This window comes from Dryobates pubescens, chromosome 36 (genome assembly GCF_014839835.1).
Source record: "Dryobates pubescens isolate bDryPub1 chromosome 36, bDryPub1.pri, whole genome shotgun sequence".
In the NCBI taxonomy this organism is placed as follows: Eukaryota; Metazoa; Chordata; class Aves; order Piciformes; family Picidae; genus Dryobates; species Dryobates pubescens.
The window spans coordinates 5498396-5525653 of record NC_071647.1 but is presented as its reverse complement, the minus strand read 5'-3'; the positions used below and the strand labels follow the sequence as shown (position 1 = coordinate 5525653).

Below are 27258 nucleotides of genomic sequence, written 5' to 3'. Positions count from 1 at the left end.
GAACCACTGCATAGATCGGAGGCAACTCTTAATTCAGGGGCTACAAACCTCCCTCCCCCCCCGGGCAAAAAGGGGGCGGGGGGGGTGGGGTTTTTAAGTGTTTTTTGTTGGTTTGTTTGTTTTTTTTTTCCTCCCTACAAAAAGCTGGTCACAAAAATAGTGCAAAAGAAAAGCAACCCTCGGGGCCGGGCGGGGGCCCAGGGCTGGCCTCTGGAATGACAAAACCACTTTGGTTGAAGAGAGAGAGAGAAAGGGGGAGGGGGGGAAGAAAGGGGCAGGGGCAGGGCTGGGCCTGCCTCGGGGGGGGGCTCAGGGAGAGGCCTGGCAGCAGTTCCAGGGCAGCTTTCCCCCCCCGCCCCCCGCAGCAGCTCCAGGAGGAGGGGTGGGGGGTTAGGGGGGTTTTGGCCAGATCCGGGGAGCAAGCGGGAACTGGGGGAGGTGCTGAGCCTTCAGTGCTGCAGAAGCAAGGCGGGGGGGGAGGGGGGATTAATGCAGCAGAGGGGGCTGGGGGTGCGACCTGGGCGCGGGGGGGGGAGCCTCTGCTGTTGCTCTGCCTGCGGGTGGAGCGTTCCCGGCCGAGGGGAGCCCGGGTCGGGGCAGGAGGGGAGGGTAGAAGTGGCTCTGAATCCCTCCAGGCACGTAGGGCTTTGTGCAAGTGCTGTGTTCGATTCCAGTCAGAGGGGCCCCGGGGCTGGGCCGGGGGCACAGGGGAGGGGGGAGGAGAGGGAGGCAGCTGCCGCGCCCCCGCCCGCCCCTTAGGTGAGGCGGATCCCCAGCACTTGTTCCAGTTCCTGCCGGCGCTGCTGGACCTGCGGCACAGGAGCGAGCTCAGGGCCGGGAGAGGGGAGAGGAGCACTGGAGGGGAGGGGGAGAGGAGGGGGAGAGGGAAAGGAGGGGGAGAGGGAAAGGAGGGGGAGAGGGAAAGGAGGGGGAGAGGGAAAGGAGGGGGAGAGGGAAAGGAGGGGGAGAGGAAAGGAGGGGGAGAGGGAAAGGAGGGGGAGAGGGAAAGGAGGGGGAGAGGGAAAGGAGGGGGAGAGGGAAAGGAGGGGGAGAGGGAAAGGAGGGGGAGAGGGAAAGGAGGGGGAGAGGGAAAGGAGGGGGAGAGGGAAAGGAGGGGGAGAGGGAAAGGAGGGGGAGAGGGAAAGGAGGGGGAGAGGGAAAGGAGGGGGAGAGGGAAAGGAGGGGGAGAGGGAAAGGAGGGGGAGAGGGAAAGGAGGGGGAGAGGGAAAGGAGGGGGAGAGGGAAAGGAGGGGGAGAGGGAAAGGAGGGGGAGAGGGAAAGGAGGGGGAGAGGGAAAGGAGGGGGAGAGGGAAAGGAGGGGGAGAGGGAAAGGAGGGGGAGAGGGAAAGGAGGGGGAGAGGGAAAGGAGGGGGAGAGGGAAAGGAGGGGGAGAGGGAAAGGAGGGGGAGAGGGAAAGGAGGGGGAGAGGGAAAGGAGGGGGAGAGGGAAAGGAGGGGGAGAGGGAAAGGAGGGGGAGAGGGAAAGGAGGGGGAGAGGGAAAGGAGGGGGAGAGGGAAAGGAGGGGGAGAGGGAAAGGAGGGGGAGAGGGAAAGGAGGGGGGGAGGGAAAGGAGGGGGGAAAGAGAGGGAAAGGAGGGGGGAAAGAGAGGGAAAGGAGGGGGGAAAGAGAGGGAAAGGAGGGAGGAAAGAGAGGGAAAGGAGGGAGGAAAGAGAGGGAAAGGAGGGGGGCACTCGGGGGAGGGAGAAGGGCTGCCCCAGGGCCCCCCTGCTGCCATCCCCATCCCCCCAGGCTGGCACAGAGCTCACCTTGGCAAAGATGTGTCTGCCCACAGCCTCCTGTGCCCAGGGCTGCTGGTAGAACTCGGCTCGCCGCTCCTCCTCGGGGTTGCCGATCACATCTGTGATGATCTGAGCAGGACACAGCAGGGGTGAGCAGGAGGCTTGGCCCTCCCCCCCCGCCCAGCCCAGCCCTTCTCACTGCCCACCCCCTGGGGGGCACCTTGAGGTCCCTCCTTTGGGATTTGATCCACTCCTGGATGAAGTCCTGGGGGTTGTTGCTGAAGCTCAGCATGAAGTCTCGCTGCGTCTTCAGCTGGTTGATGGACTCGATGGTCTCGTGGATCTGGGCAGGAGATGCACAGAGGGGCTGAAGGGACCCTCCAAGGGCAGCCTGTCCAAGCCCCCTGCAGGCAGCAGGGACACCTCCAACTACAGCAGGGTGCTCAGGGCTACACCCAGCCTGGCCCTGAGTGTCTCCAGGGATGGGGCCTCAGCCACCCCCCAGGGCAGCCCTCCCTGCGCAGAGGACGAGGGCTGACAGGCAGCTCTGTTCCCCCCAGCCGGGGACATGGGTGCCAACAAGGTGCCCCCAGCCTTGAAGTGCCACCCTGCTGCCCCCTCCCCCTCCCACCTTGGCATCCAAGGAAGCAATCTCCTGCTGGTTGGTGGTGGAAGCCAGGAAGTTGCTCATCTGAGCCTTCAGGGGATCGTCCACCTCCACGTCGATGTCGTAGCAGGCTGTCTTCTTCTGGTCGTTGGGGTCCACGCTGTGAGGAGATGAGGGCTTGGGTGGGGGCAGCCTCAGCCCCCACCCCCCCTGCAGCTGTGGCTCAGCTCCCCCAGGAGCGCCCTGCTGGCTGCCCCCAGAGTAGTTTGGCCACTTCTACACAGACTGCCAGCAGGGTGGGGGCTGGAAGAGAGCTCCAGAGATCATGGAGTGCAAACCCCCTGCCAGAGCAGGGGCAGCTGGGGCAGGCTGCACGCAGGAGAGGGCTGAAAGTCTCCATGCAAGGAGACTCCACAACCTCTCTGGGCAGCCTGCCCCAGGCCTCCAGCACCCTCACAGCAATGAAGTTTCTCCTCCTGTTCAGATGCAGCCTCCTGGGTTCCATTCTGTGCCCTCTGCCCCTTGTGCTGTCCCTGAGCACCACTGAGCAGAGCCTGGCCCCAGCCTCTTGCCCCCCAGCCTTTAGCTCTTGCTGAGCATTGCTCAGCTCCCCTCTGGGGCTGCTCTGCTGCAGGCTCTCAGCCCCAGGGCTCTCAGCCTTTGCTCCTCCCAGAGCTGCTCCAGGCCCCTCAGCAGCTTTGCAGCCTCCACTGGACTCTCTCTGCTAGCTCTCTGTCTCTCTTGAACTGGGGAGCCCAGAACTGGACCCAGAACTCCAGACATGGCCTCAGCAGGGCAGAGCAGAGGGACAGGAGAATCTCCCTTGCCCTGCTGGCCTCACTCCTCCCCTGCCAAGTGCCCTGGGCTGCAGAGCTGCAGGTCCTGCCCCCCTGGGGAGGAGCCCATCCCCTGCAGCCCCCCTGCAGCCCCAGCAGTGTCCATCAGAGCCTGCAGCCCTACCTGATGGTGTGGTTGATGATGATGGGGTCTGGGTGCTGCAGCAGCCCTGCCAGCTTCATGGGGATCTCGGAGAAGCGCATCCGGACGCAGTTGAAGATCTGCAGGGGCAGAGCAGGGCCCTGGAGCCGGCCGGGGAGGGGCAGAGCAGGGCCTGGGGAGTGGCCAGGGAGGGGCAGAGCAGGGCCGGGGGAGTGGCCAGGGAGGGGCAGAGCAGGGCCTGGGGGAGGGCTGGAGCAGGGCTCTGGAGCTGGCTGGGGAGGGGCAGAGCAGGGCCCCAGGAGTCGACTGGGGAGGGGCAGAGCAGGGCCCTGGAGCTGGCTGGGGAGGGGCAGAGCAGGGCCTGGGGAGAGGGCTGGAGCAGGGCTCTGGAGCTGGCTGGGGAGGGGCAGAACAGGGCCCCAGGAGTCGACTGGGGAGGGGCAGAGCAGGGCCCTGGAGCTGGCTGGGGAGGGGCAGAGCAGGGCCTGGGGAGAGGGCTGGAGCAGGGCTCTGGAGCCGGCCGGGGAGGGGCAGAGCAGGGCCCTGGAGCCGGTTGGGGAGGGGCAGAGCAGGGCCGGGGGAGGGCTGGAGTGTGGCCCCAGGAGTCAGCTGGGGAGGTCCTCCTCCCTCGAAGCAGAGAGAGGGCCAGGTGGAAGCAGAGGGAGTCCCCCAGCCCTGGTCTGGGCATGGCAAGCCCCAGCCTGGGCAAGGGGCATCAGCTGAGGCCGGGCAGGCTGCCGAGGGGCTTGCCGGGCGGGCAGGGGCTCGCCCACCCCCGGGCAGGCAGCCTGGCAGCGCTGACCTGGCGGAAGTAGCGGTTGCAGTTGATGTACTCCTTCTCGTGGCTGTCCTGCAGCTTGTTGTGCTTGATGTAGAGCCAGAGAGCCTGCATGATGCTGGCACGGGTCTGGGTGTGCACCCCCAGCAGGCGTGCCAGCCGCGGGTCCAGCTTGTACTGCGGGGGCTGGGGGCACAGGGAGAGGAGAGCAGTGCCCCCCACGGCCCTGCTGTCACCACAGGCTCCGGGCCTGCAGCTCCCAGTGCCCCACTGCACAGAGCTCCCAGTGCCCACAGCTCCCAGTGCCCCACTGCAGAGCTCCCAGTGCCCACAGCTCCCAGTGCCCCACTGCCCAGAGCTCCCAGTGCCCGCAGCTCCCAGTGCCCCACTGCAGAGCTCCCAGTGCCCACAGCACCCAGTGCCCCACTGCAGAGCTCCCAGTGCCCACAGCTCCCTGTGCCCCACTGCACAGAGCTCCCAGTGCCCCACTGCAGAGCTCCCAGTGCCCACAGCTCCCAGTGCCCCACTGCACAGAGCTCCCAGTGCCCACAGCTCCCAGTGCCCCACTGCACAGAGCTCCCAGTGCCCACTGCACAGAGCTCCCAGTGCCCACAGCTCCCAGTGCCCCACTGCAGAGCTCCCAGTGCCCACAGCACCCAGTGCCCCACTGCAGAGCTCCCAGTGCCCACAGCTCCCTGTGCCCCACTGCACAGAGCTCCCAGTGCCCCACTGCAGAGCTCCCAGTGCCCACAGCTCCCAGTGCCCCACTGCACAGAGCTCCCAGTGCCCACAGCTCCCAGTGCCCACAGCTCCCAGTGCCCACAGCTCCCAGTGCCCCACTGCACAGAGCTCCCAGTGCCCCACTGCAGAGCTCCCAGTGCCCACAGCTCCCTGTGCCCCACTGCACAGAGCTCCCAGTGCCCACAGCTCCCAGTGCCCACAGCTCCCAGTGCCCCACTGCACAGAGCTCCCAGTGCCCGCAGCTCCCAGTGCCCCACTGCAGAGCTCCCAGTGCCCACAGCTCCCTGTGCCCCACTGCAGAGCTCCCAGTGCCCGCAGCTCCCAGTGCCCCACTGCAGAGATCCCAGTGCCCACAGCTCCCAGTGCCCCACTGCACAGAGCTCCCTGTGCCCCCAGCACCCAGTGCCCCACAGCACAGAGCTCCCAGTGCCCACAGCACCCAGTGCCCCACTGCAGAGATCCCAGTGCCCACAGCTCCCAGTGCCCCACTGCAGAGCTCCCAGTGCCCACAGCTCCCAGTGCCCCACTGCACAGAGCTCCCAGTGCCCACAGCTCCCAGTGCCCCACTGCACAGAGCTCCCAGTGCCTGCAGCTCCCAGTGCCCCACTGCACAGAGCTCCCAGTGCCCACAGCTCCCAGTGCCCCACTGCACAGAGCTCCCAGTGCCCACAGCTCCCAGTGCCCCACTGCACAGAGCTCCCAGTGCCCACAGCTCCCAGTGCCCACAGCTCCCAGTGCCCACAGCTCCCAGTGCCCACAGCTCCCAGTGCCCCACTGCACAGAGCTCCCAGTGCCCACAGCTCCCAGTGCCCCACTGCACAGAGCTCCCAGTGCCCACAGCTCCCAGTGCCCCACTGCATAGAGCTCCCAGTGCCCACAGCTCCCAGTGCCCCACTGCACAGAGCTCCCAGTGCCCACAGCTCCCTGTGCCCCACTGCACAGAGCTCCCAGTGCCCACAGCTCCCTGTGCCCCACTGCACAGAGCTCCCAGTGCCCACAGCACAGAGCTCCCAGTGCCCACAGCTCCCAGTGCCCCACTGCACAGAGCTCCCAGTGCCCACAGCTCCCAGTGCCCACTGCCCAGAGCTCCCAGTGCCCACAGCTCCCAGTGCCCCACTGCAGAGCTCCCAGTGCCCACAGCTCCCAGTGCCCCACTGCAGAGAGCTCCCAGTGCCCACAGCTCCCTGTGCCCCACTGCAGAGCTCCCAGTGCCCACAGCTCCCAGTGCCCACTGCCCAGAGCTCCCAGTGCCCACAGCTCCCAGTGCCCCACTGCAGAGCTCCCAGTGCCCACAGCTCCCAGTGCCCCACTGCAGAGCTCCCAGTGCCCACAGCTCCCAGTGCCCCACTGCAGAGCTCCCAGTGCCCACAGCACCCAGTGCCCACAGCTCCCAGTGCCCCACTGCAGAGAGCTCACAGTGCCCACAGCTCCCTGTGCCCCACTGCAGAGCTCCCAGTGCCCACAGATCCCAGTGCCCACTGCCCAGAGCTCCCAGTGCCCACAGCTCCCAGTGCCCCACTGCAGAGCTCCCAGTGCCCACAGCTCCCTGTGCCCCACTGCACAGAGCTCACAGTGCCCACAGCTCCCTGTGCCCCACAGCACAGAGCTCCCAGTGCCCACAGCTCTCTGTGCCCCACTGCACAGAGCTCCCAGTGCCCACAGCTCCCTGTGCCCCACTGCACAGCTCCCAGTGCCCACAGCTCCCTGTGCCCCACTGCACAGCTCCCAGTGCCCACAGCTCCCTGTGCCCCACTGCACAGCTCCCAGTGCCCACAGCTCCCTGTGCCCCACTGCAGAGCTCCCAGTGCCCACAGCTCCCAGTGCCCCACTGCACAGAGCTCCCAGTGCCCACAGCTCCCAGTGCCCCACTGCACAGAGCTCCCAGTGCCCACAGCTCCCAGTGCCCCACTGCACAGAGCTCCCAGTGCCCACAGCTCCCAGTGCCCCACTGCACAGAGCTCCCAGTGCCCACAGCTCCCAGTGCCCCACTGCACAGAGCTCCCAGTGCCCACAGCTCCCTGTGCCCCACTGCACAGAGCTCCCAGTGCCCACAGCTCCCAGTGCCCCACTGCACAGAGCTCCCAGTGCCCACAGCTCCCAGTGCCCCACTGCAGAGAGCTCCCAGTGCCCACAGCACCCAGTGCCCCACAGCACAGAGCTCCCAGTGCCCACAGCTCCCTGTGCCCCACTGCACAGAGCTCCCAGTGCCCACAGCTCCCTGTGCCCCACTGCACAGAGCTCCCAGTGCCCACAGCTCCCAGTGCCCCACTGCAGAGCTCCCAGTGCCCCACTGCCCAGAGCTCCCAGTGCCCACAGCACCCAGTGCCCCACTGCCCAGAGCTCCCAGAGCTCCCAGTGCCAGCAGCACCCTGTGCTCCCTGTGCCCCGTGCTCAGAGCTCCCACTGCTCCCTGTGCCCCGAGCCCCCAGTGCCCAGAGCCCCCAGTGCCCAGAGCCCCCAGTGCCCCCTGTGCTCCCTGTGCCCCCTCCCTATGGCCCCAAGCAGCTGATTGAAGGCCCTGCCCCAGCCCAGCGGTGTGGCCCCCCCTGGGGGCCCTGCTGGAGGGAGGGCAGGGCAGGGCAGGGCAGGGGCAGCACCCACCTGGTGGTCCAGCATGAGCAGCAGGGTGCACTTCACATTGACGTCCCCAGGACGCTTCACTTGGAAGCCATCAGTCTCCTGGGTCGTGGGCAGCCGGTGCCACTGCCAGGCAGCAGGGGGCAGCACTCAGCACCCTCCCCCTCCCAGTGCCACTGCCAGGCAGCAGGGGGCAGCACTCAGCCCCCCCAGTGCCACTGCCAGGCAGCAGGGGGCAGCACTCAGCACCCTCCCCCTCCCAGTGCCACTGCCAGGCAGCAGGGGGCAGCACTCAGCCCCCCCAGTGCCACTGCCAGGCAGCAGGGGGCAGCACTCAGCCCCCCCCAGTGCCACTGCCAGGCAGCAGGGGGCAGCACTCAGCACCCTCCCCCTCCCAGTGCCACTGCCAGGCAGCAGGGGGCAGCACTCAGCCCCCCCAGTGCCACTGCCAGGCAGCAGGGGGCAGCACTCAGCCCCCCCCAGTGCCACTGCCAGGCAGCAGGGGGCAGCACTCAGCACCCCCAGTGCCACTGCCAGGCAGCAGGGGGCAGCACTCAGCCCCCCCTGGTGCCACTGCCAGGCAGCAGGGGGCAGCACTCAGCACCCTCCCCCTCCCAGTGCCACTGCCAGGCAGCAGGGGGCAGCACTCAGCCCCCCCCCCCGGTGGCACTGCCAGGCAGCAGGGGGCAGCACTCAGCCCCCCCCCCCCGGTGGCACTGCCAGGCAGCAGGGGGCAGCACTCAGCCCCCCCAGTGCCACTGCCAGGCAGCAGGGGGCAGCACTCAGCCCCCCCCAGTGCCACTGCCAGGCAGCAGGGGGCAGCACTCAGCCCCCCCCAGTGCCACTGCCAGGCAGCAGGGGGCAGCACTCAGCCCCCCCAGTGCCACTGCCAGGCAGCAGGGGGCAGCACTCAGCACCCTCCCCCTCCCAGTGCCACTGCCAGGCAGCAGGGGCAGCACTCAGCCCCCCCCAGTGCCACTGCCAGGCAGCAGGGGGCAGCACTCAGCACCCTCCCCCTCCCAGTGCCACTGCCAGGCAGCAGGGGCAGCACTCAGCCCCCCCCGGTGCCATGGGAAGCCACTTGCCAGCCCCTTGGCTGCAGCCAGGCCCTGAGCAGGGCCCTAGCAGGGGCAGACAGCTTGGATCCCACCCCTGGGAGTCCTGACCCCGGTGGGATTCAGGTGAGAGCCCACCCAGAGCAGCACTGCAGAGGCTCCCAGGATGGGAGGGGTTGGAAGGGAGCTCTGGAGAGCTCCCTTTGGGGGAAGAAGTTGTTCCTCATGGCCAACCTGAACCTCCCCTGGGGCATCTTAAGGCCACTTCCTCTTGTCCTGTTTGGTCTTTGGGAGCAGAGCCCAAACCGCCCCTGGCTGCAGCCTCCTCTCAGGGGGCTGCAGAGAGCAAGGAGGTCTCCCTCAGCCTCCTCCAGGCTGAGCCTCCCCAGCCCTGTTCCCCAGACCCTTCCCCAGCTTGGCTGCCCTACTCTAGACCTACTCCAGGCTCTCAGTGCCCTCCTGGGAGCCGAGAAGGTGAGGTGTGGCCTCACCAGCACCACTGCACACCTGAGGTGTGAGGGGCTGGCAGCCAAGTGGGCCTCAGAGCTGTGCCCGTGGCCAGGGCAGAAGGCACAGCTGTGAACATGAGCATGGCAACAGGGCAGTGAGGTCCCCCAAGATGGGGCTGGAGCCATCTCCCCAGCCCCCAAAGGCCTTGGCTCAGCCTCCTCTTGCAGCAGGGCAGGGCTGGGGAGCAGAGCACCCCCAGGGCGCCCAGCAGGACCACGTCCCCACCCTGCCCCGGGCTGAGAGCTGTGCCCAGCCTGCCTGGGGCACGAAGCCAGCCTGCAGCAGGGCCTGGAGCCCCCCAGCTCACCTCCACCAGATGGTTGTCTGGCCCATACAGCTCTTTGTCCAGCTCGATCACAAGGCTCTTGAAGAAGGAGGAGAACTTCCTCTTCTGCTTGCTGGGCTGCGGAGCAGAGCGGCAGCGGCCTGGCCTGGCGCCCCCAGCCCCCCAGCCCCGCAGCCCCCCAGCCCTGCAGCCCCCCAGCCCCGCAGCCCCCCAGCCCCCCAGCCCCAGCTGCAGCCAGCAGGAGGCTCCCTGCAGCCTGGCCAAGCCCCCAGCAGGCAGCAGCAGCGCCGCAGCCCCTCCCCACCCAGGCCCTTACGTCCTCCAGCAGCTTGCCCTCCACACGCAGCTCCCAGGAGGCCACACGCTCCCCACCCTCCCCTTCCTCCTTGGCTGGGGTGAAGGTGTTGGAGATGTAGATCCTCAGCTTCCTCTTTTGCTGTGGGATGGCAGAGGGAGGCAGGGAGAGAGGGAGGGATGCTGGGAGTCAGGAGGCTGCTGCCCCCTGGGGCTCACCCAGCAGAGGGCCACTGCCACCCGGGGGCTGGCCAGGAGACACCCAGCAGAGGGCACTGCCGCCTGGGGAGCACCCAGGAGAGGGCACTGCCGCCTGGGGAGCACCCAGGGGACACCCAGGAGAGGGCACTGCCACCTGGGCAGCACCCAGCAGACACCCAGGAGAGGGCACTGCCACCTGGGCAGCACCCAGCAGACACCCAGGAGAGGGCACTGCCGCCTGGGGAGCACCCAGCAGACACCCAGGAGAGGGCACTGCCACCTGGGCAGCACCCAGCAGACACCCAGGAGAGGGCACTGCCACCTGGGCAGCACCCAGCAGACACCCAGGAGAGGGCACTGCCGCCTGGGGAGCACCCAGCAGACACCCAGGAGAGGGCACTGCCACCTGGGGAGCACCCAGCAGACACCCAGGAGAGGGCACTGCCGCCTGGGGAGCACCCAGGGGACACCCAGGAGAGGGCACTGCCGCCTGGGGAGCACCCAGGGGACACCCAGGAGAGGGCACTGCCGCCTGGGGAGCACCCAGCAGACACCCAGGAGAGGGCACTGCCGCCTGGGGAGCACCCAGCAGACACCCAGGAGAGGGCACTGCCACCTGGGGAGCACCCAGCAGACACCCCGGAGAGGGCACTGCCGCCTGGGGAGCACCCAGGGGACACCCAGGAGAGGGCACTGCCGCCTGGGGAGCACCCAGGGGACACCCAGGAGAGGGCACTGCCGCCTGGGGAGCACCCAGGGGACACCCAGGAGAGGGCACTGCCGCCTGGGGAGCACCCAGCAGACACCCAGGAGAGGGCACTGCCGCCTGGGGAGCACCCAGGGGACACCCAGGAAAGAGTCACTGCCACCCAGCAGAGGGCACTGCCGCCTGGGGAGCACCCAGCAGAGGGCACTGCCCCCGGGGGGAGCACCCAGCAGAGGGCACTGCCACCTGGGGAGCACCCAGCAGAGGGCACTGCCGCCCAGCAGAGGGCACTGCCCCCGGGGGAGCACCCAGCAGAGGGCACTGCCCCCGGGGGAGCACCCAGCAGAGGGCACTGCCCCCGGGGGAGCACCCAGCAGAGGGCACTGCCCCCGGGGGAGCACCCAGCAGAGGGCACTGCCCCCGGGGGGAGCACCCAGCAGAGGGCACTGCAGCCCAGCAGAGAGCATTGCCCCGGGGGGAGCACCCAGCCGAGGGCACTGCCGCCCAGCAGAGGGCACTGCCCCCAGGGGCGCATCCAGCAGAGGGCACTGCCGCCCAGCAGAGGCCTAGCCGAGGGCACTGCCACCCAGCAGAGGCCCAGCCGAGGCCCAGCTGAGGCCCAGCAGAGGCCTAGCCGAGGGCACTGCCACCCAGCAGAGGCCCAGCCGAGGCCCAGCTGAGGCCCAGCAGAGGCCTAGCCGAGGGCACTGCCGCCCAGCAGAGGCCCAGCCGAGGCCCAGCAGAGGCCCAGCAGAGGCCCAGCAGAGGGCTCTGCTACCCAGCCGAGGCCCAGCCGAGGCCCAGCCCCCTCGCCCCCAGCCCCCTCGCCCCCAGCCCCCTCGCCCCCAGCCCTGCCCCCGCACCGTCAGCGGCTTCTTGATGGCCTCCTGGATCTCCATGCGCTTGCGGGCGATGGTCTGGTCCAGCTTGCGCTCGAAGGCCAGCAGGTCCATGTAGGCCTGGGACTCGGGCACCAGCTCCCGGATCTGGGGGGGCCACAGGCGGCTCTGGGCTGGGGGCAGCTTCCAGCCCGCCCTGTGCCAGCCCCTGCGACCCCTGCCCCCCGCCCAGGCTGCTCAGGGCCTCAGCCGGCCTGGCCCCGGCCAGCCCCAGGCAGGGGGCAGCCACAGCCCTGGGCAGCCTGTGCCAGGCTCTCCCCAGCCTCACTCTCAACAGTTCCTTCCTCCTCTCCAGGCTCAGTCTCTCCTCTCCCAGCTCAAAGCCATTGTCCCTTGGCCTGTCCCTCCCAGCCCTTGTCCCAAGTCCCTCCCCAGCTCTCCTCCAGGCACTGGAAGGCTCTGAGGCCTCCCTGGAGCCTTCTCCAGGCTGACCTCTCCCAGCCTGGCCCCACAGGGGAGGTTCTGCAGCCCTCTGCTCATCTTTGAGGCCTCCTCCAGCAGCTCCTTCTTGTGCTGGAGGCCCCAGAGCTGGACACAGTGCTGCAGGAGGGGTCTGAGCAGAGCAGAGGGGGAGAATCCCCTCCACACCAGGGCCCTGCCAGCTGGGATGGGGCTGAATCCCCCTCCCCAGTCCCTGCAGCCCTCCTGGTGCAGGGCTGAGACACCAAGGAGTCCCCAGGGGATGGGACCAGCACCAGTTCCTCACTTCAAACCAAGCAGAGCTGTCTCCAAACCACATCCTCAGGCTGGAGCTGTCACAGTCCCCTGCAGCCTGCCAGGTGCCACAGCACTGACCACCCAACCCTGGACTGTCCACAGGGACCCTCAGGAGAGGCTTGGGGTCCTCCTAGGGTCTCACCCCACAAGCATCTGCTGCTCCCTGCTTGCCCCAGGTCCCCCCAGTGCAAACTGTGCCCAGCCCAAGCCTCTCCCACACCCAGAGGAAGAGACAGAAAAGGTTTTAGGTCAGTTTGGGTTGGAGCAGAAATGCCCTGGGGGCAGACTGCAGCCCACTGGCATCCTCCTCCTCCTCCCCATCCCCCTGGCTGCCCTGGCAAGGCAGCACAGATGCAGCTCCCTCCTCCAGCTGCTCAGCTCCTGCCCCATGCACCAAGCTGGCAACTCACCCTCTGGGGCAGGACCTTGTCAGCCATCTTCCTCCTCTTCACCCTGCAGAGAGGCAAAGTCAAGGGAAGAGAATCAGGGAATGCTTTGGGCTGGAAGGGACCTCCAAAAGTCATCCAGGCCAAGCCCTGCAGCCAGCAGGGACAGCCCCAGCCCCAGCAGGCTGCTCACAGCCCCAACCAACCTCCCCTGCACTGCTGCCAGCCATGGGGCAGCTCCCAGCTCTCTGGGCAGCCTGGGCCAGGCTCTCCCCACCCTCACTGCCAAACCTTTCTCCTTCTCTCCACTCTCAAGCTCCCTCTTGCCCTTTCCAACCATCCCCCCTTGTCCTGTCCCATCAAGCCCTGCTCAAAGCTCTGTCCCCAGCTCTCTGCTGGGCCCTTGAAGCACTGCAAGGCCACCAGAAGCTCTCCCTGGAGCCTTCTCTCCTGCAGGCTGCCCAAGGCCAACTCTCTCAGCCTGGCTCCCAGCAGAGGGCTTCCAGCCCTGCCAGCACTGCTGTGGCCTCCTCTGGCCCTGCTCCCCCAGCTCCCTGTCTGTGCTGAGGGCTCCAGAGCTGCCCCAGCCCTGCAGGGGAGGTCTGAGCAGAGCAGAAGACATCCTGCAGCTCTCCCAGGACATCCTGCTGCCTGCTCAGTGGGGAGCTGCTTCATGTCCCATGCTGGGGCAGCAGCAGGTCTCAAGGGACAACCCTGAGCTCTGCATGCCAGGAGCCCTGTGGCTCCTCTGACCTCACCCAGGTCACAAATGGGGACAGAAGTGGCAGTGCCAGCTGTGTGCCATGGAGATGGTTTAGGACAAGCCAGGTGTCCCCTTGGAGGCTCCTCTGTGTGACAGAGGCTTTGGACTTGCAGGAGGAGGAGGAGGCTGCAAGGGCACCCAGAGCCTGGGGCTCAGGGCTGGGAAGCCAAGGAGGATCCCTATGGAGAAGCCAGGATGACTCCAGAGGGGAAGCTGCTGGCCACCCAGAGCCTGTCACCAGGGGAGGAAATGCAGTCCCTGGGTCTGGCTTGCTGCTGCCTGCTGAAAGTGCTGCAGGAGAGGAGCAGGGAGAGGGTGGCAGCAGGCCAAGCTGGGGCTGCAGGCCTGCCCCCACCTGCAGGCCACTGCTCCTGGGTCCCCTCTGAAGTGGCCACCCCAGGAGCTCCCTTCAAACCAGCCTGAACCAAACCAACCCTGCCCCAGAGGGGCTGAAACCTGGCAGAGAGGCCTCCAGAGCCATGGCACAGCTGCAGCCTTGCCCACAGCCATTTTAGCTCTCTCCATGGCTGCAGGTCCTGTCAGAGGAGAGGGCTCTGGGCTGTGCCCCTCTCCTGCACGCTCCTCCAGCCCCCATCACCCAGCCTGATGGCCAACCCAGCTCATGCTGACTGCCTGGATCCAAGGGGAAAGGCTCCTCCTGGTCTGCTGTGCAGAGGGGAGCTGGGGCAGAGGCCAGCAGGCCCAGGGAAGTCCCTGCCCCTTGGCAGCTCCCAGGCAGCAGGGCAGATGTGGCTCTCAGTGCCAGCTCCAGGTGCCCAAGGTGCAGAGGCTGCCCCCTGGCTGGCCAGCAGCAGGGCAGGCTGGGAGGGCAGCCCTGGCTAAGATGTGGGGCAGAGCACCCAGAACCACAGAGCCCTTTCAGCTCATCCAGTCCCAGCCCTGAGCCCAGCACTGCCAGGGCACCACCAAGCCCTGGCCCTCAGCACCACATCCCCAGGGCTGTGAGACCCCTCCAGGCATGGGGACTCCACCACTGCCCTGGGCAGCCTGGGCCAGGCCTTGGCAACCCTTTGGGGGAGGAAATTGTTCCTCATGGCCAACCTGAACCTCCCCTGAGGCAACCTGAGGCTGTTTCCTCTTGCCCTGTGGCTTGTTCCTGGGAGCAGAGCCCAACCTCCCCCTGGCTCCAGCCTCCTCTCAGGGAGCTGCAGAGAGCAAGGAGGTCTCCCTCAGCCTCCTCTTCCCCAGGCTGAACACCCCCAGCTCCCTCAGCTGCTCCTCCCCAGCCCTGCTCTCCAGACCCTTCCCCAGCTTGGTTCCCTTCTCAGGCCCTGCTCCAGCCTCTCAGTGTCCTGGAAGCAGGGGGGGCCCAAACTGCACCCAAACCCTCCCTGCTGTGGATCCCCTCATCAAGATGAGGCCATCAAGGGGAACAGACACATCTCTGGGGTGCCCTTGCCCCACTAAACACTTCCTGCCCTGCAGGGTTTGGCCAGCCCAGGAGCAGCTGGGCCCCTGCTGATCCCTTGATCCACAGCAGGCAGCAGCAGAGCCTGCAGCCTGAGCTGGCTGCTGCTGCCCTGGCTGGGGGCAAGCTGCCCCTTGTCCTTAATCCCCAGCTCTCTGCAGCACCAAGGGATGAGCACTGACTGTGCAGGGGCTGGCATGTCCTCTGGAGCTGCCATGGAGCCAGCTGAGCTCTCAGCCACCAGCCAAGCCACAGCCAGGGCAGGGAATGGGACCTGAGTGTCCAGCAGCACCAAGGGACCCTGCCCTAGGCAGCAGCCTCCAGGAACCAAGGAGCCCTCCCAGGGAACAGGAGCAGAGGGAAGGGATCAGCAGTGCTGTGAACAAGCAGGGAGCTGCTGGCAGCCCTCTGAGCACATCAGCCCCAGCAGACAGCCTGAGCAAGGCCACAGCTCTGGGGCTCAGCTCCACAGTCTGCCCCCTCTGTCCTCTGCTCCCACCCATGGCTGTGGCAGCACAAAGCCCTGGGAGGAGGGGAAAGACCCCAAGATATCCTGGGGAGCCTTCAGAAGAGTGTGGCCAGCAGGTCAAGGGAGAGTCTCCTGCCCTCTGCCCTAGGGAGGCCACAGCTGGAGTCCTGGGTCCAGCTCAAGAGGGGCAACTACCAGAGAGAGCCCAGGGCAGGCTGCAAAGCTGCTGAGGGGCCTGGAGCAGCTCTGGGAGCAGCAAAGGCTGAGAGCCCTGGGGCTGAGAGCCTGCAGCAGAGCAGCCCCAGAGGGGAGCTGAGCAATGCTCAGCAAGAGCTGAAGGCTGGGGGGCAAGAGGCTGGGGCCAGGCTCTGCTCAGTGCTGCCCAGGGACAGCACAAGGGGCACAAAGTGGAGCCCAGGAGGTTCCATCTGAAGAGGAGGAGAAGGTTGTTTGTTGTGAGGGTGCTGGAGGCCTGGAGCAGGCTGCCCAGAGAGGTTGTGGAGTCTCCTGGTGTGGAGAGCTTCCAACCCCCCCTGGGCACTGTGCTGCTGGGCAAGCTGCTGGGGGAGCCCTGCTGGAGCAGGGGGTTGCACTGGAGGATCTCTGGAGAGCCCTTCCAACCCCACCACCCTGGGGGCTCTGGCAAGCACCAACACCTGCAGTGAGGCTCTGCAGTTGCTGGCTGCAGGGAAGCTGTGAGCCCAGTGCTGTCTGACCCCATCCCTGCCCTCCTCCTCCTCACAACCCAGCCCAGCCCTGAGCTCTGGCAGGTTTCCCACTGCCCATGGTGCCAGGCTGCAGGCAAAGCATGCTGGCTCCAGCCCTGCTGCTGGCAGCTTGCCCCTCTGCAGCAGGGCAGGGGGTGGGGAGCTGTGGTGAAGTGCAGCTGGCACCCAGGGGGTCAAACTGCATCCAGCTCTGGAGCCTCTGTTCCAGGAAGGATCTGGAGGGGCTGGAAGGTGTCCAGAGCAGGGCCAGGAGGAGGAGCAGAGGGCTGGAGCTGCTCTGCTGTGAGCACAGCCTGAGGGAGTTGGGGTTGTGCAGGCTGGAGAGGAGAAGGCTCCCAGGAGACCTCATTGTGGCCTTGCAGGATCTGCAGGGGGCTGCAGGAAAGCTGGGGAGGGACTTTGGAGGGTGTCAGGGAGGGATAGGACTGGGGGGGATGGAGCAAAACTGGAAGTGGGGAGATTGAGATTGGCTGTGAGGAAGAAGTTGTTGGCCAGGAGGGTGCTGAGAGCCTGGCACAGGCTGCCCAGGGAGGTGGTGGAAGCCTCCTGCCTGGAGGTATTTGCAGCCAGGCTGGAGGTGGCTGTGAGCAGCCTGCTGTGGTGTGAGGTGTCCCTGCCCATGGCAGGGGGCTGGGGCTGGCTGAGCCCTGGGGTCCCTTCCAGCCCTGTGATTCCCTGCTCTGAGCAGCGGCCTGCAGGCTGCTGGTTCCTTACCCTCTCCTCTGGGCAGCCATGGGTGGCTGTGCCTGGGGGGTCAGCAGGCGCTTCCTGAAGGGGTCCATCATGGCCTGTGGCAGCCCAGGCCTCAGGGGGGAGGCTGCTCCATAGGGAGGTGCTCCTGGGGGTCCCACCTGCATCCCAGCCATGGGCATCCGGCCGCCCGGCGGCATCCCGGGGCGCTGGCGAGGGAGAGGAGAGGAGAAGAGCTCAGCACTGCCCTGCAGAGGCCAGGGGGGAGGGGAGGGGAGGGGAGGGGAGGGGGAGGGGAGGGGAGCAGCAGCCCTGCTGCTGGGGTGAGCAGGGCTGGGCAGGGCAGGGCAGAGGCAGGGCAGGGGCAGGCAGGCCTGGGGCGGGCAGCAGGCACCGACCCCCCCCGGCCTGGGGCTGCCAGGAGGCAGGGAGCTGAGGCACAGGGGGCCCTGAGCCCCCCCCCATGCAGCAGCAGCCATGGCAGCACCAGGAGGTGCTGTCAGGAAGGTCACTGCCTGGGGGCCAGCAGGCTGCCCGGGGGAGCAGGGCTGGCACAGGCCGTGCCCGGCAGGGGCTGGGAGCTGGCAGCAGCAGGAAGGAAGCTCAGCTGCTGCTGGGCACACAGGGTGGGAGCAGCTCACCCCTGCCAGCCACCAGCTCCCACCCTTCCCCCTCCAGGCACCCACCTCTGAGCCACAACCCAATGCCCAACCACGCTGGCAGGGGGTCTTGCCCCAGGGCAGCCCTCACAGCCCCCCATGCCAGCAGGGCAGCACCCCCACTGCTGGCTCACAGGAGACCACCCTGGCTACACCCCACACAGCCTCCTGGGGCCCTCACCACCACCCCCAGCACCCCACAACCCCCAGCACCCTACAGCCCCACATGCTCCAGCCTGCTTCATGGGTGTCCTGAGCCAGCAGCCTCCCAGGATCCTTCCAGCCAGCTCCTTGCTGCCAAGCTGTGAGGCTGGGAGAGCCACCAAGCCAGCAGAGCAACATTTCTCCTCTGCCTCAGGCTCCTCAGCGTGCCAGGACATCCCCCACAGCTCCCCTCCCACCGCCCTGCCAGGGCATGAGGCTGTGCCTGGGACAGAGGAGAGCTGAGGAAGGCTCCTGGGGGTACCAGCGAGCCCACAGCAGGAGCTCACCAGCACAGGGGCAGTAAGTGCAGCACAGTGAGAGGGCCATGGGATTGCTTGGGCTGGGAAAGCCCTCTGAGATCACCCAGCCCAACCCCCAGCCCAACCCCTCCATGGCCACCAAGCCCTGGCCCCAAGGGCCATGGCCACAGGCTTCCTGACCCCCTCCGGGCATGGGGACTCCACCACCCCCTGGGCAGCCTCTGCCAGGCCCTGACCACTCCTGAAGCAAAGAAATTGTTCCTCACCTCCACCCTAACCCTCCCCTGGCACCACTGCAGGCCAGTCCCCCTGGTCCCAGGCCCTGGGTGCAGGAGGAGCAGCCCTGGGCTCCTCCAGCTCTGTGCAGGCTCAGAGCCACAGCAGGGGCTGGGGCTGGGGGCAGCTGGAGCCACAGCAGCCTCACCTCCCCCCAGCAAGGCTGCCGAACACCAAGCCCAGAGCCTGAGTCGCTCTCCGGGCCACGGGAGGGTGGGGGAGCCCCAGAGCACCCCAAGTGCCCTGGCAGGGGCGGGGGAGCCCGGAGCCAGCACGCCGGGAGCCAGCCGAGCCCTGCCCCGGCCCCCGCTCGGCTCAGCCTGCCTTTGAAGCAGCACATCCAGAGCCTGGCCTCGCTAATGAGCCCTCGCCGCGGCGCAGGAGCCTCTCTCTTCCTCCTAACCACCCCCAGATGTTCCTCTCCCTTTGATGGTGCTGAACATCTGCGCAGCTGCCGGGGCCGAGCCAGCAGCGGCCAGCAGCACCTCTGCCCCTGCCCGGGCACAGGGCAGGCACCCAGCAGCACCTCTGCCCCTGCCCGGGCACAGGGCGGGCACCCAGCAGCACCTCTGCCCCTGCCCGGGCACAGGGCGGGCACCCAGCAGCACCTCTGCCCCTGCCCGGGCACAGGGCAGGCACCCAGCAGCACCTCTGCCCCTGCCCGGGCACAGGGCAGGCACCCAGCAGCACCTCTGCCCCTGCCCGGGCACAGGGCAGGCACCCAGCAGCACCTCTGCCCCTGCCCGGGCACAGGGCAGGCACCCAGCAGCACCTCTGCCCCTGCCCGGGCACAGGGCGGGCACCCAGCAGCACCTCTGCCCAGGCACAGGGCAGGCACCCAGCAGCACCTCTGCCCCTGCCCGGGCACAGGGCGGGCACCCAGCAGCACCTCTGCCCCTGCCCGGGCACAGGGCGGGCACCCAGCAGCACCTCTGCCCCTGCCCGGGCACAGGGCGGGCACCCAGCAGCACCTCTGCCCCTGCCCGGGCACAGGGCAGGCACCCAGCAGCACCTCTGCCCCTGCCCGGGCACAGGGCAGGCACCCAGCAGCACCTCTGCCCCTGCCCGGGCACAGGGCAGGCACCCAGCAGCACCTCTGCCCCTGCCCGGGCACAGGGCGGGCACCCAGCAGCACCTCTGCCCCTGCCCGGGCACAGGGCAGGCACCCAGCAGCACCTCTGCCCCTGCCCGGGCACAGGGCAGGCACCCAGCAGCACCTCTGCCCCTGCCCGGGCACAGGGCAGGCACCCAGCAGCACCTCTGCCCCTGCCCGGGCACAGGGCGGGCACCCAGCAGCACCTCTGCCCCTGCCCGGGCACAGGGCAGGCACCCAGCAGCACCTCTGCCCCTGCCCGGGCACAGGGCAGGCACCCAGCAGCACCTCTGCCTGGGCACAGGGCAGGCACCCAGCCCCCTGGGCTCTGTCAGAGCTACCTCCCCCACCAGGTCTGGTTCTGTGGAACAGGGGCAGGGTAAGTGCTGGGGGGTGGCAGGAACCTGCCCCCTCTGGGCATGCTGCCTCTGACACTGCCAGGTGCTGCTGGTACCTCACCCAGAGGAGCTTTCCACAGCATCACCAAGGTTGGGAGAGACCTCAAAGAGAGTCCAAGCTGGCACCACAGACCTCCTGCCTAAACCATGGCCCCAAGTGCCACATCCAAGCCCCTCTGGAACACCTCCAGGGATGGGGACTCCACCACCCCCCTGGGCAGCACATCCCCAGGGCCAATCTCTCTGGCTGGGAAGAATTTCTTCCTAACATCCACCTGAAACCTCCCCTGGCACAGCTTGAGACTGTGGCCTCTTGTTCTGGTGCTGCTTGCCTGGCAGAAGAGACCAACCCCCACCTGGCTCCAACCTCCCTGCAGGGAGTTGCAGAGAGCAAGAAGGTCTCCCCTGAGCCTCCTCTTCTGCAGGCTAAGCAACCCCAGCTCCCTCAGCCTCTCCTCCCAGGGCTGTGCTCCAGACCCCTCCCCAGCTTTCTTGCCCTTCTCTGGACACCTTCCAGCAGCTCAACCTCCTTCCTAAGCTGAGGAGCCCAGAACTGGACACAGGACTCCAGGTGTGGCCTCAGCAGTGCTGAGCACAGGGCACAAGGACTTCCCTGCTCCTGCTGGCCACACTCTTCCTGCTGCAGGCCAGGCTGCCCTTGGCCTTCTTGGCCCCCTGGGCACACTGCTGGCTCATGTTTAGGTGGCTGTCAATCAGCACCCCCAGGTCCCACTCTGCCCCCAGCCTGTAGCTCTGCCTGGGGGTGCTGTGGCCACAGTGCAAGAGCTGCTCCGTGGCAGGCTGGGAGGAGAGGCAGCACCGAGCCCCACACCCCCTGCAGGGCCGCAGGCTGCTTGCGGCCCCGGGGGGTGCTCAGCCCTTCCTGCAGGGCTGCTGGAGAGCCGAGCAGCCAGCACAGGCAGCTGTGAAAGCTTGCAGGAGAGCTTTGGGAACCCCCAGAAGAGCTGTGGGGCTGCCAGCAGGCGTCTGCAGATCCCCAGGGGCACGGAGGAGCCGGGGGGAAGGCAGGTGGCCCTGGGGGAGGTCCACGACCCTGGGTGCTGCTCAAGCCCACACAGGAAACCCCACAGGTGGTGGGTGGCACAGGGGCAGGGAGGGGCCACACAGGGCAGTGTGGGACAACACAGCCCCTGCCCTGCATGTGCAGAAGTGTTTGGGCTGGGAAAGCCTTCTGAGAGCATCCAGGCCAACACCAGCCCAACCCCACCGAACCACGGCCCCCAGTGCCATGGCCACAGGTTGCCTCAACACCTCCAGGGCTGGGGACTCCACCACCTCCCTGGGCAGCCTCTGCCAGTCCCTGACCACTCCTGCAGCAAAGAAAGTGTTCCTCATCTCCAGCCTCACCCTCCCCTGGCACCACTTCAGGCCATTTCCTCTCTCCCTATCACCTGATCCTGGGGAGAAGAGACCAACCCCCACAGCCTGCTTGGGCTGGCAGACAGCAGGGCCATGACCACCTCCTGTCCTTCAGCCAGGGCTGCTCTCACCACCACCACCACCACCATGCCCCCTGAGGTCTCCCTGACCTCCCTCTGCCTCTCCACAGGTCACATTTCTGATCTCTCCTGGAAATCAGGGGTTTGGAAAGGTGGCTGAGAGAGCCTCTGAGAGCTCCCCAGCAGCCACAGCACCTTGTGCAAGGTCTCTGCGGTGTCCCTCTGCCCTTCAGAGGAGAAGAGAAGGCTTGGCTGCAAGAGAGAGAACTCAGCCAGCAGGGAGAGGCTCAGTGCAAGCATGAACAGATCTGTCATACTTAAGGCTCCTCCACAAACATCTGAGAGCCATCAGCCACAGCTAAGCTGCTGGGGGAGCGAGTTCCAGCCCATCAGGGCCCCGTGTTTGATCACTTGGACAAGGCAGAAAGGGAAGGCAGATTGCTCCACATGGATGCTGGGCTCCCCCCACCCCCCCCCCTTCAGTTCACCCTCAGGATCTGCAAACTGCTCATGGAGAAAGCCTCAGGCAGGGCCAGGCTCTGCCTTGTGTTCAAGCAGCAGCTGCCTCCCCGTGCTGAGGGCCAGGGCATCCTCAGCTCCCCAGGGGTGGCACAGCCTGGGAGCAGCCCCAGCAGGGTGAATCCTGCTTCCAGCCCCTTTGGGCAGCCCTGCAAAGGAGCAGGATGCAAGAGGGCTTCAACTCAGGAAATTTTATTAGACCAGCTCCAGCCTTCCTCAGCTCCTTCCTGTCCCAGCCCCCCCCCTGCCTGTCCAGCCCTCCTCACCCAGGGCACCGCTGCTGCCTCAGCCTCCCCTTTCCCTGCCCCACCGCCCCTGCCGGGGGGGGGACAAAGGGCGAACCTTGCAAGCTCAGCTCCGAGGAAGAAGCTGGCCCTGGGCCAGCCCTCCCCACAGCCAGGGAGCAGAGCTGTTTGGCCAGGGGACAGCAAACAGCTTGCGGCTGCAGGCTGCCAGCGGCGGGGGCGCCGGGGGGCTGCGGCCGAGAGGTTCATCCCAGGTCAGCGCGCAGCCCGCTGGCGGCTGGGGAGGGCTCTGCCGAGAGGCAGCCTCGGCTCAAGCCACGCCAGGAACCTCCCTGCCAAAGGCTCCTTCTGGAGGAAGGGCAGAGCAGAGCTGGGAGGCTGGTGGCAGAAAGCAGGGCAGTGATAAACCACGGCGGGGCTGGAGGGCGAGCTTGAAGCGAAGCAGCGCTTGGGGAGGCAGCTCCAGAGCCCCTCCTCAGCTGCCTCCCAGGGCTGCAGCTCCCCCCTGCACCTCCCTGGCGTGGGGGAAAGGCTCTTCCCAGCCCATCTCCTGTCTTGCTCCATCCAGCAAGGCACAGCCCAGCTCTGTACACCCCAAGGGCCAGGCAGCAGGAGCTCGCTCCTGTCCTCACCCCGGGGCGTGGGGAGCAGAGCCCTGGCCCGGGGCCAGGCAAGGAGAGCTCTTCCTGCAGGCTCCTCCCCGTGTGTCCCAACAGCAGGATCAGCTCTCCAAGCTTGAGAGCAGCAGCAAGCTCTGCTCAAGCAGGGCTGGAGCTCCATGCCAGGCTGCTCTCCAGGACAGCTTGGCTCAGCCCAGAGCTTCACAGGGACCAGGACTAACCGAGCCTCCCCCCAGCACACCCCAAAACGCTGCTTCCCCCCCTCTCCCTTTGTCCTTATCTGTGAGCAAACCCCTCTTGGGAGGGTGCCAGGGAGAGCCCGGGGCTGTGCTGGTGGAGATCTCCATCTGAGAGGCTGCTGTCAGCGAGCAGCCACCGCATGCTGCGAGCTCTCCGGCAGCGCCCTGCTCCCTGCGAGCCCCCAGCCTGCCCCAGCAGGTCAGGCCTGGAAGCTCCACCGTGCTTAGAGACAGGAGGGGCTCCAGGAGTCAGCTCCAGGAGTCAGCTGGCTTCTCAGCCAAGAGCTGTGGATGAGGCAGGGGCAAATCACAGGGAGAGAGGCGAAGCAGCAGGCAGAGGCACCCAGCAGGTCAGGACGCGCTGGAGAGGCTTCCAGCGCCGCGCCGGGCCCAGGCAAACCTGCCCAGCTGTGGCCTCCCAGCTGCAGAGCTGGCAGGGCAGGGAAAGGGAAGGTCACAGGCATTCCAAGCACCACAGGCATCGGCAGCAACGAGGGACAAAGGTGCCTGGTCCCCACGGGGAAGAGGAACCCCAAGCAGCAGCACCCAGGCAGAGCGGAGGGAGGTGCCTGGCACGGAGCTGCCACGGAGCTAATGGCTCCAGGAGCTCCTGCGGAGGACGACGGAGCGAGGGACTGCAGCAGCAAGCTCTGGAGGTGGTGTCCACATGGAGCTCACTGCCACACTTCCCCAGGAGGAACAAAGAGTGCTGTGGCCTCTGCTGCTGCCTCCCTGCCTGCTGCTCCGCGGGGCCAGCGCTCATCTGCTTTGTATCACCACTGAAATTAACTCAAGGCTCGGGCTGTGATGAAACCTGCCTTGGAAACCATCTCCCTTGGGAAGGGAGGAGTGACCCAGCCCAGCAGCGTTACAGCTGTCTGTGCAGCCTCCTGGTACTGCTCCAGCCCTGGCTGATGGGCCCCAGGCCCCCTCCAAGCCACTCCTCAGCAGCTCTGCTCCCAAGGAGCCTGGGGGGGCCACACCACACCCTCCTCCCCAACACGTCCAGGCCACCTCAGCTTCCACCTGGCCCCAAGTCAGCAACAGCCTTCCCCAGCTCCTCCATCCCAGCTGCCTGCAGGGGTTTCTCCATGAAGCAGAACTCTGCTGCCTGCCCAGGGAGGGGATCACCAAGCTGAGGCTGATCCCCAGGGCCAGGAGCCCATCCTGCCCTGCAGAAACCAAGCTCCCCCTCACCAGCAAGTGTCAGAGGAAGCCTTTCCACAGGGCACCTAACAAATGCTGCTTTTTGCTGCCTCCCTGCACCAGGGGGGCATCACCAGGGGGGCATCACCAGGGGGGCATCACTTTGAGGCTGAAGCACCACTTGGCTCACTCCCATCCCCAGCAGGCAGAGCCAGGCCTGATCCCTGTCACAGCAACAACCCAAGTACCTGGTGGGGGGGGGGGACCCTCTCCTAAGCCCCAAACTAGCACCTGGATAAACAGAAGAAAGTCTCTTTCTTGCTGAACTTACATCTGCCAGCACAGCCTGGGGGCTGGGGCTCAGCCCTGGCATCCCTGCTGCCAGCAGCACAGGCACTGGGCCGGGAGCTGTGCCTGCAGATCCACCCCAGGCAGCCCAGCAGCTCGGCTGGTCACCCTCCTCCTGGAAGCAAACCTTCCCCTTCCTGCTCCAGGCACAGCCCCAGCCCCTGTGGCTGCTCTGCAACCATCAGCTCCCAGAAGGAACCCCCAGGGGGAGGCATCCTGTGGAACTCCCAGAACTGCCAGAAGGGACCTCTGGACATGGAGTCCAACCCCCTTGCCAAGGCCACTCAGGAACACATCCAGGTGGCCCTGCAATGGCTCCAGAAACAAAGACTCCATCACCCCTCTGGGCAGCCTGCTCCAGGGCTCCATCACCCTTAAAGCTCCTCCTCATGTTTAGATGGAGCTTCTTGTGTTCCAGTTTGTGCCCCCTGCCCTTTGTCCTGCCTGGCCCCATCCTCCTGATGATCCCCCCCCCCCCAGGCTGCTCTCCTCCAGCCTAAAAAGCCCAAACTCTCTCAGTCCTTCTCACCACAGAGACGTTCCAAGCCCCTCAGCATCTTTGAGGCCTTTTTCTGTCCCCTCTCCACCATGTCCCTGTCCTCCTTGACCTGGACACAGCACTCCAGACTCCCTGCCTGAGCCACCAGTCACTCCCCAGCAGGCTGTCCAAAGCCCAACATATGTTTAATAATCCTGTGATTAAGGAGCCCCTAAGCACTCGCTAGGGGGGAAGGGGCCTCCCGTGTCCCCTGCTGCCCAAGGGAGCTCTTCATTAAGCCAGGGCAGAGCAGAGCAGCCCTCGGGGGACAGCCGGGGTGGCAAGGGGGAGGGGAGGGGCTGCTTCCCCCAGGCTGGGGATTGCAACACCAAAGGCAGACCCGTCTGGAGCAGCCCCCTCCCTCCCCTCCCAGGTGCAGGCAGCAGCCACGAAGCCCTGGGGCTCCCCCGGCCCAGCCAGCTCCTGCTCTGCCTTCCCAGGGCCAGGCACGGGGGTGACCATCACCTGCACCAGCAGGGCCACCAAGGAGCAGGGGGGGGGACACACACCACCAAGCACATGTCAGGCTGTTTACCCGCAGCAGCCAGGGGCTCCCAGCAGGCCGCAGCTTCCCAGCCGGGTTTTGCAACCCGCAAGGTCAGGGGCGAACGATCGGGAGGCTGCTCGGCCCCAGGCGAGGCGAGCTGCCAGCGACCGGAGCTCGGAGCAGCCCTGCCGGCCCGGCTCAGCCGCCAGCACCCAGCCTGCTGGCTGCCCGGAGGGCTGCAGAAGGGGCCACGTTCTTCCCTCCTCTTGCTCCTAACAAAGCTCCCAAGCTGGGAATCCCCTCGGGATGATGGATCTCACAGATTTCAGGGCTTGGCAGAATGGGGTTGGGTTGGAAGGGACCTTCGAGATCACCCAGTCCCAAGCCCCCATGCCGCGGGCAGGGACATCTCCCACACCAGAGAGGCTGCTCAGGGCCTCATCCAGCCTGGCCTTGGACACCTCCAGGGAGGGGGCAGCCACAGCCCCCCTGGGCAGCCTGTGCCAGAGCCTCCCCAGCCTCACTCTCAAGAATTCCTTCCTCCTCTCCAGCCTCCATCTCCCCTCTCCCAGCTCAAAGCCACTGCCCCTCGCCCTGTCACCACAAGCCCTCCTCAGCAGTCCCTTCCCAGTTTTAATTGATGCAGACAAGGCAGCAGCTCGGGAGGAGGCGAGCAGCGGGGAACACGTTGCACAACCAGGCTCCTCCATTTCAAACCTGCCCGGACCCAAAACCCGAGCAGCCAACGCCGCCTCCCTGCACCCCCAGGCGCAGTCCCACCAGCTGCAAGCACGGAGGGGAGCTGGAAACTTAGGTGGGAGCCGGAGCTGACTTCTCGGGAGCAAGGTTGGGGCTGGAAAAGGAGTGGTGGCTGGGGGCTTCCGGCAGGCAGAGCCACTTTGCCCTCGACCCCAGCAAGTCTCTGCGCTCCCGGCGCACCCCTGGAGCATCCCCCCGGGGTCAGGCGCGCAGCACCGCCCGGAGCGAGCAGCCCCCAGGCAGCTCCGCGCTACGGCAAATGGCTGCAGAGCAGGACCCAGGCGCTCGGCCTCCGCCAGCGGCCGGATCAGGAGTCCTCCAGGCCGGCCCCCAGCGGCTCCCCGCGGATAACGGCGCCCAGCCACACCGGCTCCCGCCGGGACCGCCGCCGAGCCCCGCTCGGTGCCGCTGCTCTAACTTTCAGCGGGTTCTTCTGGGGGTTATTTAGGGGGTGAGGGGGGAAGGGAGGGCAGGGAAAGGGGGAGCGCGGGCACGGATCCCAACTCCAAGGGGCCGGAGGATGGCATCAGCCGGGGCCGCAGCCGGGGGTGCCGGCCGAGGCCGCGCTCCCGGGGCCGGGGGCCGGTTCCGCTAGGCCCGGTAGGCCCGGGCCCGGCCCCGAGCCGCAGCGAAAGCCCCGGCGGACGACCCGGCACTCTCCCCCCATAGCCCCCACCCCGGGGCGGGCACCGAGGGGGCCTCACCGACCCCCTCCCCACCTCGCAGCGCTCCCCACCCCGCAGCCCGAGGCCGCCTCACCTGGTACTGCGCGACGGCGGGGCCCATGGGGCGGTAGCCCGGGGCGGCAGCGGCCGCCGGCGCCGGGCTGGGGCCCCGCAGCATGGCGGGGCCGGGCCCCGGGGGCGGCGGGGCGGCGGAGGGGGGCAGCGGGCTGAGCGGGAAGGCTCCGCGGCCAGCCATGGCGGGGGGGCCCCGGCCGCGGTGTTTACGCGGAAGCGGCGGCGGCGGAGACGGGGGCAGCGCGCGCGGGGCTGGCCACGCCCCCGGGACGGCCCCGCCCGCCGCGGCCCCGCCCACCGCCGCGGGCACCGCCCCCTCCCCCGGACGGCGCCGCCTGCCGGAGGCCCAGCGAGCGTCGCCGGGGGTGGGTGAGAGCGCGGGAGCGTGACTGAGTGTGCGCGATGAGCATGCGAGTGTGTGTGTGAGAGTGAGAGTGAATGGCAGAGCAGGTGAGTGTGTGTGCGTGAGCATGCGAGTGTGTGTGCGCGAGTGAGAGTGAATGGAAGAGCAGGTGAGTGTGTGTGCCGGTGTGTGTGCGTGAGCATGTGAGTGTGTGTGCGTGTGAATGTGAATGGCAGAGCAGGTGAGTGTGTGTGCCGGTGTGTGTGCGTGAGCATGTGAGTGTGCGTGCGTGTGAATGTGAATGGCAGAGCAGGTGAGTGTGTGTGTGAGAGTGAATGTGAATGGCAGAACAGGTGAGTGTGTGTGCCGGCGTGTGTGTGTGAGCATGTGAGTGTGTGTGCGTGTGAATG

At 67.1% G+C, this 27258-nt stretch overlaps 1 protein-coding gene across 1 annotated transcript; it reads right to left on the bottom strand.

Annotated features, from left to right (window-relative positions):
- Positions 1 to 708: 708 nt before the first annotated feature.
- SMARCD2 (SWI/SNF related, matrix associated, actin dependent regulator of chromatin, subfamily d, member 2) lies at positions 709 to 26762 on the bottom strand. Its single transcript, XM_054176659.1, has 13 exons — positions 26525 to 26762; positions 16539 to 16723; positions 12460 to 12502; positions 11297 to 11419; positions 9549 to 9668; positions 9254 to 9349; positions 7406 to 7507; positions 4088 to 4249; positions 3307 to 3404; positions 2371 to 2506; positions 1960 to 2082; positions 1767 to 1868; positions 709 to 809 (listed from the first exon to the last, which is right to left on the bottom strand). The coding sequence occupies exons 1-13, from the start codon at positions 26684 to 26686 to the stop codon at positions 756 to 758; spliced, it is 1506 nt and encodes a 501-aa protein (XP_054032634.1). The 5' UTR covers positions 26687 to 26762; the 3' UTR covers positions 709 to 755.
- Positions 26763 to 27258: the final 496 nt, after the last annotated feature.

Excerpts from the sequence above, each read along its gene's own strand:
- SMARCD2 (XM_054176659.1), bottom strand. The coding sequence starts at position 26,686 with ATGGCTGGCCGCGGAGCCTTCCCGCTCAGCCCGCTGCCCCCCTCCGCC. Across the intron at positions 3,405-4,087 it reads GCAACCGCTACTTCCGCCAG|ATCTTCAACTGCGTCCGGAT; the intron begins GTCAGCGCTGCC and ends CTGCCCCTGCAG. Across the intron at positions 2,507-3,306 it reads ATCATCAACCACACCATCAG|CGTGGACCCCAACGACCAGA; the intron begins GTAGGGCTGCAG and ends ATCTCCTCACAG.